This window comes from Trachurus trachurus (genome assembly GCF_905171665.1).
Source record: "Trachurus trachurus genome assembly, chromosome: 18".
Taxonomy (NCBI): Eukaryota; Metazoa; Chordata; class Actinopteri; order Carangiformes; family Carangidae; genus Trachurus; species Trachurus trachurus.
The window spans coordinates 1,437,472-1,448,602 of record NC_139909.1 but is presented as its reverse complement, the minus strand read 5'-3'; the positions used below and the strand labels follow the sequence as shown (position 1 = coordinate 1,448,602).

At 39.1% G+C, this 11,131-nt stretch overlaps 1 protein-coding gene across 1 annotated transcript; it reads left to right on the top strand.

Moving 5' to 3' along the window:
• The first annotated feature begins 566 nt into the window (after nucleotides 1-566).
• On the top strand, nucleotides 567-5,819 carry pfn1 (profilin 1). Its single transcript, XM_083992457.1, has 4 exons — nucleotides 567-620; nucleotides 905-1,031; nucleotides 3,731-3,920; nucleotides 5,380-5,819. The coding sequence occupies exons 2-4, from the start codon at nucleotides 906-908 to the stop codon at nucleotides 5,475-5,477; spliced, it is 414 nt and encodes a 137-aa protein (XP_083848583.1). The 5' UTR covers nucleotides 567-620; nucleotide 905; the 3' UTR covers nucleotides 5,478-5,819.
• The last annotated feature ends 5,312 nt before the right edge of the window (nucleotides 5,820-11,131 follow it).

The window sequence follows — 11,131 nt, the reverse complement described above, 5'->3', positions numbered from 1 at the left end:
GTCCCAGCTCCATTAGTTTTTTTTTTAAGGAAGTTTTTGTTAAAAAAAAACAAAAAAATCACAAATTTTGGACATTTTTTTATAGGGTCACCATGATACCTTTTTTTCATTTTGTGAAACATTGTATAGTGGAAAATTAAGGAAGTGTACTTCAATTTGCCATGTATTGTTGTATTTTAATATACTTTGATGAGAAATATTTTTGTATGGGTATATTATATCGGGTAAAATATACCCGGCGTTAGTGTTGATGTTACTATTTTTAACGTTAGTGTTCTAGGGTGAAGAAGGTTTTGTGAATCTGGCCCCAGGTCTGAGTTACTGACAGCAACTCAGTTCAGTTTAGCTCAGCTCAGCTTCGACCAATCGGCTGCTCTCTCTCCGTCTCTTCCTCAGCTCAGCTTCGACCAATCGGCTGCTCTCTCTCCGTCTCTTCCTCAGCTCAGCTTCGACCAATCGGCTGCTCTCTCTCCGTCTCTTCCTGGTTGCGGCAGCAGGAAGCGTCCTGCAGGCGGAGGCGTGGCCTCGTCTATAAAAGTTCACTTCTCTTCCTCCTTTCTGCATTCTCTCCCTCCCTCTCTCTCTCTCTGTCCCTCACACCTGAGACTCTACCTGCACAGGTAAGACCATGACATCGCCTCTCTCTCTCTCTCTCTCACACACACACACACACACACACACACACACACACACACACACACACACTCAGTCTGACTGCTGATTGGTTCATTGATTGATTGTATAGTTCTGTTGTTGTTTCTTTCTGTCGACTTCTTGGTTGTTGTGACGCATTAGTGGCTGTCAATGTGTAACTAATCACTCTGTGTGTGTCTGTGTGTGTGTCTGTGCGTGTGTCTGTGTGTGTGTGTCTGTGTGTGTGTGCGTGTGATTGGTTATTGATCAGGATGTCGTGGCAAGCATACATCGATACCTTGAAAGCTCACAGCTATGTGGACCAAGCGGCCATCTGCGGGTTCGATGCTGGAGCGGAGTCGGTCTGGGCGTCGACACCTGACTACGCTGGCATCTCAGTAAGGACACACACACACACACACACACACACACACACACACACACACACACACTTCCTCAGTCCTGCTCAACTTGTCTTTGCTTCTTCAACATGTGTGTGTGTGTGTGTGTGTGTGTGTGTGTGTGTGACCTGTGACATCGCTGGGCGCCGTCGCCTCATTGGCCGGCCGGTTCGTTTGGTTTCCGGTCTACTACTAAAACAGAGCTTTGACATGTTGCCGAGTGTGTGTGTGTGCGTGTGTGTGTTAATTGTGTTAATTGTGTGTAAGTTTAGTTTGTGCGACTGCAGAGAAAATGGCAGGCAGGCGGGCGGGGGGGGTGTGATGTCACGGGGATCTGGAAGCTGATTGGCTGTCAGTCAGAAACCGCCAACATGTTCATATCGGTTGTTTTTTTTTGATGATGATAGTTCTTTAGTTCTTCTTGTTCTTCGCTGAGCCAAGTGATGGTTGTACGCATCACTTCCGGGCGTTGCCGTGGTTTCCTGCCTCGGTTCGATCGACTGCCTTATAAGGACATGATGCTGAAAACAGCAGCAGGGACAGGAAGTGGAGACGTTCACTTCTCCTTTTCTCTCTTTCACACTCTGAAACGCTGAGGAGGGAGGGAGGGAGGGGTGGGGGGGGGGGTAACACACACACACACACACACACACACACACACACACACACACACACACACACACGGTTCCCTCGAACTGAACCTTTGAAGGTTTGAGAACCAGACTCTAAAAACCTAGTGTGTGTGTGTGTGTGTGCGTGTGCGTCATGTCTTGACTTGTCCTCCATACACATTCTTTTCCTCTCCTTCCTTTCTTTCTTTCTTTCTTTCTCCTTCTTCGCTGTTTCCTGCTGCAGCTCGTTCCAGACGCCTTTAGGCCTCCTGATCAATCAATCAATCAATCGATCAAATGATTGATTGATCTGTTGTATCAAAGGCCTCTGAGTTTGAGTCTGAGTCTCTGTAACGATCGGCTCTTCCGCCCGCCCAGAACAGAAACTGCTGCGGTCAGTCACACCAAGAGCCGAGAGAGTCGACGCTTCAAGTTCCTCCAACACTTCCCTGCAGCGAGCGCTCGTTATGCAACAGACATTTTGCAGTAACCCTTTAATTTACAGGCCGTTAAAATGGCGCGATCATGTCAGGAACAATTCATTGTGTCATAATGTCAAGAAATAGCCTAGAAATAACAATTAATTACGTGATAATGTCAAAAAAATACCCAAAACATAACAAGTATAGTTGCGTCATAATGCCAAGATATCGCCAAGACATAACGATCGATTGTGTAGAAATGAAAAGCAGCATGTGTAACCTTTGACCTTTACCTAAAAAATGACGCTTCTATGAAGCTGACTGTTATTTCTTCACTGCAAAAACTCAAAATCTTTCCAAGAATATTTGTCTTATTTCTTGTCAAAATGTCTCATTTCTGTTCAAAACTAATCTCTTTCCACTTAAAATAAGACTCATCACCTAAAAAAAACTTGTTTTTAAATAATTTTCACTTGTTTCAAACAAATTTTCACTTGAAATAAATAGAAAAATCTGCCAGTGAAAGCAAGTTTTTTGTGCTTGTAGAAAAACTTCACTCACTATCAGATTTTTCTACTTATTTCACGTGAAAATATGTGTGAAAGAAGTAAAAAGTGTCTAAAAACAAGCTGCTTTTTATGTGATGAGTCTTATTTTAAGTAGAATGAGATTTGTTTTGACTAGAAATAAGACAAATATTCTTGGTTTAGATATTTGAGTTTTTGCAGTGTAGACTATTTCTTGACGTTATCACCTAATTAACAGTCTGTAAATTACAGTAAAGGGTTGCCACATGTTCTCCCAGCTGTGTTGCCGTAGCGCCCCCTACTGGCTCCACCACCACCTGACACACACCCCCACTTCTCAGATTTGTAGTCAATGTGTTGTGAGCAGGGATGTTTCTTTTCACAATTAACCGCGGTATTAAACGTCACTACAGACCGTCATAGAGGCAAATAAACGCCAAAATAAAGGTAAATGCACAGATGGTTTAAATTAAGTAGTAGGTAATTTTCCAAATGTAACATTGAATTGGGAGGAATTTAAATGTTAAAGTATCCCTTGTAATAAAAACAATTAAAATAAACTTAAACATTTGGTGTAGATGACAATCAATGACTTGAATATTGTGTGTAAATAACAAGTAATGCAATTATATTTTTACTATATTTGACTACTATACTACTACTATATATTTTTTACACATTCATCGTTAATGTTGTGAAATCAATTAATGTAGAGCTGCAACAATTAATCGATTAATCAAACAATGAATTGATTATTAAATTAATCGTCAACTATTCTGATAATCTAATAATCAGTTTCAGTAGTTTTTTTACGTAAGAAAAAAAAAAGTGCAGATTCTCTGATTCCAGCTTCTTCAATGTGAATATTTCTGGTTTTTTTGTTCCTTTATGACGATAAACTGAGTCTCTCTTTGGTTTGTGGACAAAACTACTAATCAATTACTGTAATCGTTTAAATAATCACCAGATAAATTGAAAATAATCGTTAGTTGCAGCCCTCAAATAATGTATAATAATCGTAATACTGTGATTATTTCTCTGACAATAATCGTGACATTTGAAGGCTTCACTCTTTTTCTATCGGTAAAAGCCACATGACCATGTTTTACATTCATTGTCATGTTTTTCTGCTCCAGGCGGCCGAGATCAAGCGTCTGGCCGGCAAAAGGACGGACTTCGCCCAGAGCGGCCCCTTCATCGCCGGCCTGAAGTGCCGGATGCTCCGCGACAACATGGACGACGAAAATATGTGCACCATGGACCTCAAGTCGGCGGCCGACGCCGAGGGCAACGCCTACAACGTGTGTGTCGGCAAGAGCAACAAAGGTGAAGCTGCAACACTCATCGATCAGTAGTAATCGATAATCGTAAATAAGTTCGGCCTTGTGGTTTGTCAGATAATTTGTTGAATTCACTAAAACTAAACTGAAATAAAAAAGCAAACTGAGCACCTAAATAAGAATAAAACGAACGAACCTTTTAAAGGGGACATATTCAGCTCATTTCTGCTTCTTGACATGGTACCTTGATGTTGCTTTGGTCAGAAAAACCAAAAGATTGAGCACAGCTGGGTTCTCTACACACCAGTTTTCACACACTGCAAAAACTCAAACTCTTACCAAGAATATTTGTCTTATTTCTAGTCAAAACAAATCTCATTCCACTTAAAATAAGACTCATCACATAAAAAGCAGCTTGTTTCTAGACACTTTTTACTTCTTTCAAGCAGATTTTCGCTTGAAATAAGTAGAAAAATCTGATAGTGGAGCAAGTTTTTCTTTCTTATTACCAGCACAAAAAACTTGCTTTCACTGGCAGATTTTTCTACTTATTTCAAGTGAAAATTAGTTTGAAAGAAGTAAAAATGATCTAAAAACAAGTTAATTTTTAGGTGATGAGTCTTATTTTAAGTGGAAAGAGATTAGTTTTGACTAGAAATGAGACATTTTGACAAGAAATAAGACAATCGGTCGGTTTAGAAGCTTCGCTCCGGTAGCTGAGGAAACCATGGTAACCACGGGAGCGAGGGCTTGAATGTTCAAATCAAACGGTTAAAAAAATTTAAACGGTTTGTTCAAGCAGAAGTAAGCGATATATTTGTGTTAATCTAAGTCTTAAATAGTTGTATCTTCCGACAGCAATCACTTCTATAGAGTGTTTGGTCTGAAACACGGGTCTGTCAGTCACTCTGCTCTGCTCTGAGCCCAGGAGAAAACTTTCCTTGTATCCTACAACCTTTATCCAATGAGGAGAGAGAACGGCATAAAGGGGCAGTCCTCTCTGTGTACGCAGCCAAGGGACGCCGTGAATGTGGTGACGTAGGGACGAGGACTGTTATGGTGCGTTCAAGGCAACTCGTGACTCGTGTTTTTCCGACCTGTGAAGTCGTACCAGTTCGATCTGGTACGAGTTCACGGGTCAGAAGTTACGAGTGGCCGTTATAGTGACTTTCACAGGTAAAACAGGTCGGAGAAACACGAGTGGGTTGCCTGGAACGCTACAAAGTCGTAAGTTGTGACTTGAAGCTGTAATTTACAGTTTCAAACGCCTGCCTGGAACGCAGCATTAACCAAAACCACCGGATCGCTTACTTCTGCTTTAAGCGACACATTTTCTGACTATGGCAGTTTACAAAATGTTGACGTAGTTGTCAAAACTTACCTTTTAAGGGGTGAAGAGGCACTCTGGATATGCAAATACACATACTAAAGCAATGAAAAAGTGAGTTTTGCATAATATGTCCCCTGTAAAATTATAATAACATGTCTCTCCTCTGTCTCCACAGCTCTCGTCATCGCTAAAGGCACTAAGGATGCTAACGGCGGCCAGCTGGCCTCCGCTGTGTACTCTATGGTTGATTACCTGAAAAAGTCAGGTTACTGATACAAGATGGCCGACACCTCTCCTGTGCCCACCCCCCCATCCCATCCCATTCCTGACCTCTGACCCCCGACTACCACTCCTCCTTCGTGCCAACTCAAGAAAACAGCCGCTGTTTTTAGCTTCTTTAGTTTTTTTTAATCACCTTTGAGCCTTTCCAGGCGTCCAACAGGGAAAAATAAAGTGTTTAAAGTTTTTAAAAGACAACGTAGCAAACTAGTGTCGAACATTGCGTTCACACCTGGGCTGACTGCACACAGGCAGGAACCAGTGTTATATACGTCACCGTGGAGATGCACCTGTGGCCAATCACAGCACAGCAAAATAAAAACTCCCACATGTTTATTACAACAGCCTCCGTGTGTGTGTTTATGTGTGTGTGTGTGTGTGGTTATTTCTACTGTTGTAGTATATTTCAATTACACACTACACTACAAAAACTCAAATATCTTACCAAGAATATTTGTCTTATTTCTAGTCAAAATGTCTCATTTCTAGTCAAAACAAATCTCATTCTACTTAAAATAAGACTCATCACATAAAAAGTAGCTTGTTTCTAGACACTTTTTACTTCTTTCACGCATATTTTCACGTGAAATAAGTAGAAAAATCTGATAGTGGACTAGAAATGAGACACTTTGACAAATATTCTTGGAAAGATTTTGAGTTTTTGCAGTGCAGGGTTACTACAACTTATCAATGTTCACAGTATCACTAATTCAATTTAATGTTAAAAAATAAAAATACATCTGATACAGGATATAAGTCCTCCTTGACAGGATTCATGGGGGCCCCCAACTTTTGTTGAAATTTTACCATTTATTTGTAGAAAGTTAGAACTTTTATTTATTTATGTATTTTGAGAAATTTTTACCACTTTTATGAGAAATTGTACCACTTTTTTCTAGAATTGCTTTTGAAATTTGTGATGTCAAAATGGGGTCATGAGGTTGGGAACCACTGGATTATGGTGAGAGGAGGATCTGACTAAATGTTGTAAATAAGTAGAATGTCCCTTTAAGATTTCTACATAGTGTAAATCACCTTATTTATATATTTTGAGAAATTCTTACCACTTTTTTGAGAAATTGTACCATTTCTTTCTAGAATTGCTTTTGAGAAACCTTACCACTTTTTTCTAGAAAGATTTTAAATTTTATTTTATATTTATTTTAACTCTTAGAAATCTTACCACTACTACAATATCGCCAACAAACACAAATAAAAACTTCAATAATCCATACACAATATCACATAAATACAATAAAGAAAATCATCCAAAGATAATCTAATAGCCTACTACACCTTAATTGCTAATGATAGTAGGCTATCACTGCTACTGTTGCTATGACAACCTGACCTGGTGCCCACATTCAGTTATAATACTCACAGCGCCCCCGTGTGGAAGAGATAGAAAGTACTGCAGGAAGAGTTGTTAGTACAGTCAGAGAGCGAACTAAGCCCCCAAAAGGCAAATAACTTTTAAAATTGTAGTGTGTAACTTTTGTCGATCCTTAGAGAAACTTAGTATTGTTACATTTCAAATTGTTGTTGCACTTTTCCGTTGCAGTATATTTAAAACAAAACAGTAATGTCTGTTGGTTTTTTATTTTGTTACTTTTAGTCGACCTATCCACCACTTTATTTTCCCATGATCCATTGCGTCACACCACAACGGAAGTGGGTTTTAGTAGCGTTCTAGCGAGCGGCTAACTGGTAGCGTTAGCAGCTAACTGGTAGCGTTAGCCACCAGTTCTAGCGAGCGGCTAACTGGTAGCGTTAGCCACCGGTGTAGGTACCAAATGTGGGGGCTCCAGGCTGCCAAAACCGTTTTGACTAAATCTGATGTTTGTTAAGTCTATAAAACGAATTATTGAACAAACATTACTATTTCTGTGTGCACGTTTTTGTAATTAGTCATGGTTATCGTAGTTGTTAGCTTAGCTGCTGCTGACAGCCAACAGCAGCAGCTAAGCTAACATCAGGACGTCAGCTGTTAAAACCCTCCCGTTGTGGGACACGACATGAAACTACTCCAGTTAGCTCAGTCATGTTGGAACTAGGATATCCGCTGGAGAAAATATTTTTTTCATGGGCCGTTTGAGTTATTTAAGACACTGCTAACGGCTAACAGCTAACAGTTAGCCCAGCTAATCTAAAATGTTTGTTCAACAATTCGTTTTATAGACTTAATAAACATCAGAGTAGTCACAATGGTGATATAGTGATGTGAAAATGTGACATAAGGCTAAAACCTCGTCCGTATTGTTCTCATTAAAATGACATGATGATTATAAATAAAGTCATCACGGCCAATGTCTATCAACCAGTCTATGCTATCAACAATACAGTCACGGTGGAATGGAGCGTCATGGCGACACCCAGCGGCATTCTCCGGAAACTTGTGGATAGGTGACATTCAGTATCCCAGTACTATATCAATTTGAAGATTAAATGTAAATCAACCCCAGGCTGCTACTTTTAGCTGAATTTGGTGCCATTTCAGAATAAAAACCATAGATGGGTAAAAACCTGCCAGGATATGATGATTCGTAATGACAGAGTAAAAAAATGAAATAGTATTATTGGCAGTAATAGAGGACAGTAGTAGCAGTTACAAGTAGCCCACTAGTAGCCTACTGCTGATACTATACTAGTACCTCGTGTATAGGTCACATGTAAGGAGTATGTACTTTATTTATATTAATCCTTCACAGGAAATGAGTTGATTACAGCAGCCATTACTGAACACAAACATATATGTAAATAAATAATAAATAAAGTCAGACGGTAGTGAAGTATCTTTGCCGTGTACCGTAACTATGTTATATAGTTTAATAAAATAAAACTTAATGCAGACTTATGTGTTGATTGTAAAACATATATTTCTTGATGTAAATGTGGTGGTTTGTGTCCGTAGGCTCCAGAGCCCCGAGGCAGCGCTGCTCTTCTGTCCAATACACACAGGAAGCTTCACTTTACATTCACACTAACTAATGCTACTGATACAGCTGTTAGATTTCATCAATGAGACCAACATTTCTCTCCTAGAAATAATTTAACCAGCCGGTGGTAAACCTCTAAAAACCTGCTGGTAAGTTAATTAGCGATGGTTTTCTCCCCCGGGATGAGGACGGAAGTTGGCCGGCCGAGCAGCTCTGCAGACCGGCTGCTGCCTCTGTGATGTCCCAGTCTTTCTCCGAAAAACATCGGAGCAAACTTCTAAACAGCCGTGATTTGGATAAACTGGCCGTATATTTGGGATCTAAACAGTTACTTTCTCGCATGAAAAAATATTAAAACTTAATAAAGTTACATAATAACAGCGCTAGAGCGGGAAATAAAACAGATTTTCGCCTGTTTTACAGCTACCGCTACCGGTTGCCGTTAAATGCATTCTGGGAAACTTGTATACTGTTACTGCGGTGTGAACGGTGTCGGTCTGTTGAAGTAGCAGACTGAATCCTACATTCAGTATGCAGTATACAGTACATACTAACGCAGTATGTAGTAGGCAGTATGGTAGTATGCTGCACTGCAAAAACTCAAAATCTTTCCAAGAATATTTGTCTTATTTCTTGTCAAAATGTCTAATTTCTAGTCAAAACTAATCTCTTTCCACTTTAAATAAGACTCATCACCTAAAAATGAACTTGTTTTTAGATCATTTTCACTTGTTTCAAACTAATTCTCACTTGAAATAAGTAGAAAAATCTGCCAGTGAAAGGAAGTTTTTTGTGTTTGTAATAAGAAAGAAAAACTTGCTCCACTGTCAGATTTTTCTACTTATTTCAAGTGAAAATCTGCTTGGAAGAAGTAAAAAGTGTCTAAAAACAAGCTGCTTTTAATGTATAACTATATGTATAAATATATTTATTTTAGGTATAATGAGATTTGTTATGACTAGAAATAAGACAAATATTCTTGGTAAGATTTTGAGTTTTTGCGGTGTGTTTCAAAAACAGCCAAAGCCCTGTTTGTTTGGGTCTCACATTCAAATGTGCTTTATTGACACAGCAGCTCGGTGACAGCAGAACAACTAAGTACAGTAGCAAACAACACACACACATACTGTCTGATATAAAACAGTACTGTACTGTATATATAAAATGCAGACGATCCACCCACCCACCCAACACCACACAGACCCCTCCCCAAAGTCATGTGCAGTTATATTTAGCCTGCAGTAAAGGCTACAGGGACACTGAACAGGCCACAGCGTGTGTGTGTATAGTTAAAGGTGAGTGTAAAGGGTAAGATGTCTTGTGTGAGTGTGTGTGTGTGTGTGTCGAGGTTACTGCCCTTTGCAGTGAATGCTGAAGCCGGTCTCACATTTCCCCTTTAGATGAACTTTGACCTTCTCTATGCGAGTTAGGGACCGTCGCTCTAGTTCAACACTCAACGTTTAATCACTTCACATGTGGACACACAGCGAAGGCTATACCTTTATCTTTACATAGCCTACAGAAAACTAACATAAATATATGTTATATGGACAGACAGAGAGAATAGGTCAAAGGTCACCGACACATTTACAAGTTTGAGGAGGAATATTTCAATAAAAAGCTTCATTGCTGCTAATTTTGCAGGTGCTTTCTATACAATAATTTGCTGCTTCTGATGCTGCTAGTACACTGATGCTTTTATGACATGCTGCTATTCTAGTAATATTAATTCTGTATTCTAAACCACATACTACACTGCTATATGTGGCCAAAATGCAGTATGTAGTATACAGTATGTAAACAAAATCTGCAGTATGCGGAAAATTCCTGGATGTCGTGATTCGGAAAATATCTGACCAGTCTACATTGTGTACTGTAGTATCCCACAATGCAATGCGCCGATGACTTCTAACCCAAAACCAAAGACGGTTTAGAGTAGTGAAGTATCTTTGCCGTGTACCGTTCTGTCCAATACACACAGGAAGCTTCACTTTACATTCTTTATTATGGCAGTGCTTTTCAACCTGAAATGTCTAGTAATTGATTAAAAAAAATTACTGATAAAAATAATAATAATTTTCTTAACTAATTATTATTCTTTTTTAAAATTATGATTAAAAACACCACATACACAATCTTAAAGGGACAACGAGGAGTTTTGGAAAGCAAAGTGTTTTCATACTATACTTACCATGAGCCTCCGCGCGGACGGTGAAATTCTTGGACCGGCGCTCTTGGACTCTTGGACGGACGTCTTGCTAAGAAGAACGATAGAGACAAAATGATATATTGATCGAAAATGGAGCCATTAACAAGTGTGAGTAGCGTAGATTCATCCACATTAATGTGTGACTTTTTTATAACCAAATAGAAACTCCTCGTTGTCCCTTTAAACAACTGTATTGTATACTTTCACTTTCTCGAATATACTACATCAAGTCCCAATAAAATACAGCATATAAAAATATCTGTATTTATTACTGTTGTTCTAGCCCTGACTGCACTTTATATTTTAATATTTATTTTTATATTCTATATCTATCTGTGCCTTTTTAATGTATGATCGGTGCTGTGCTGCTTGCTGGAAACCTCCCAAGGGATTAATAAAGTACTATCTATCTATCTATCTATCTATCTATCTATCTATCTATCTATCTATCTATCTATCTATCTATCTATCTATCTATCTATCTATCTATCTATCTATCTATC

Coding starts and splice junctions, on each gene's coding strand:
- pfn1 (XM_083992457.1), top strand. CDS start 906: ATGTCGTGGCAAGCATACATCGATACCTTGAAAGCTCACAGCTATGTG. Junction 1,032..3,730: donor CTGACTACGCTGGCATCTCA/GTAAGGACACAC, acceptor TTTCTGCTCCAG/GCGGCCGAGATCAAGCGTCT. Junction 3,921..5,379: donor TGTCGGCAAGAGCAACAAAG/GTGAAGCTGCAA, acceptor CTGTCTCCACAG/CTCTCGTCATCGCTAAAGGC.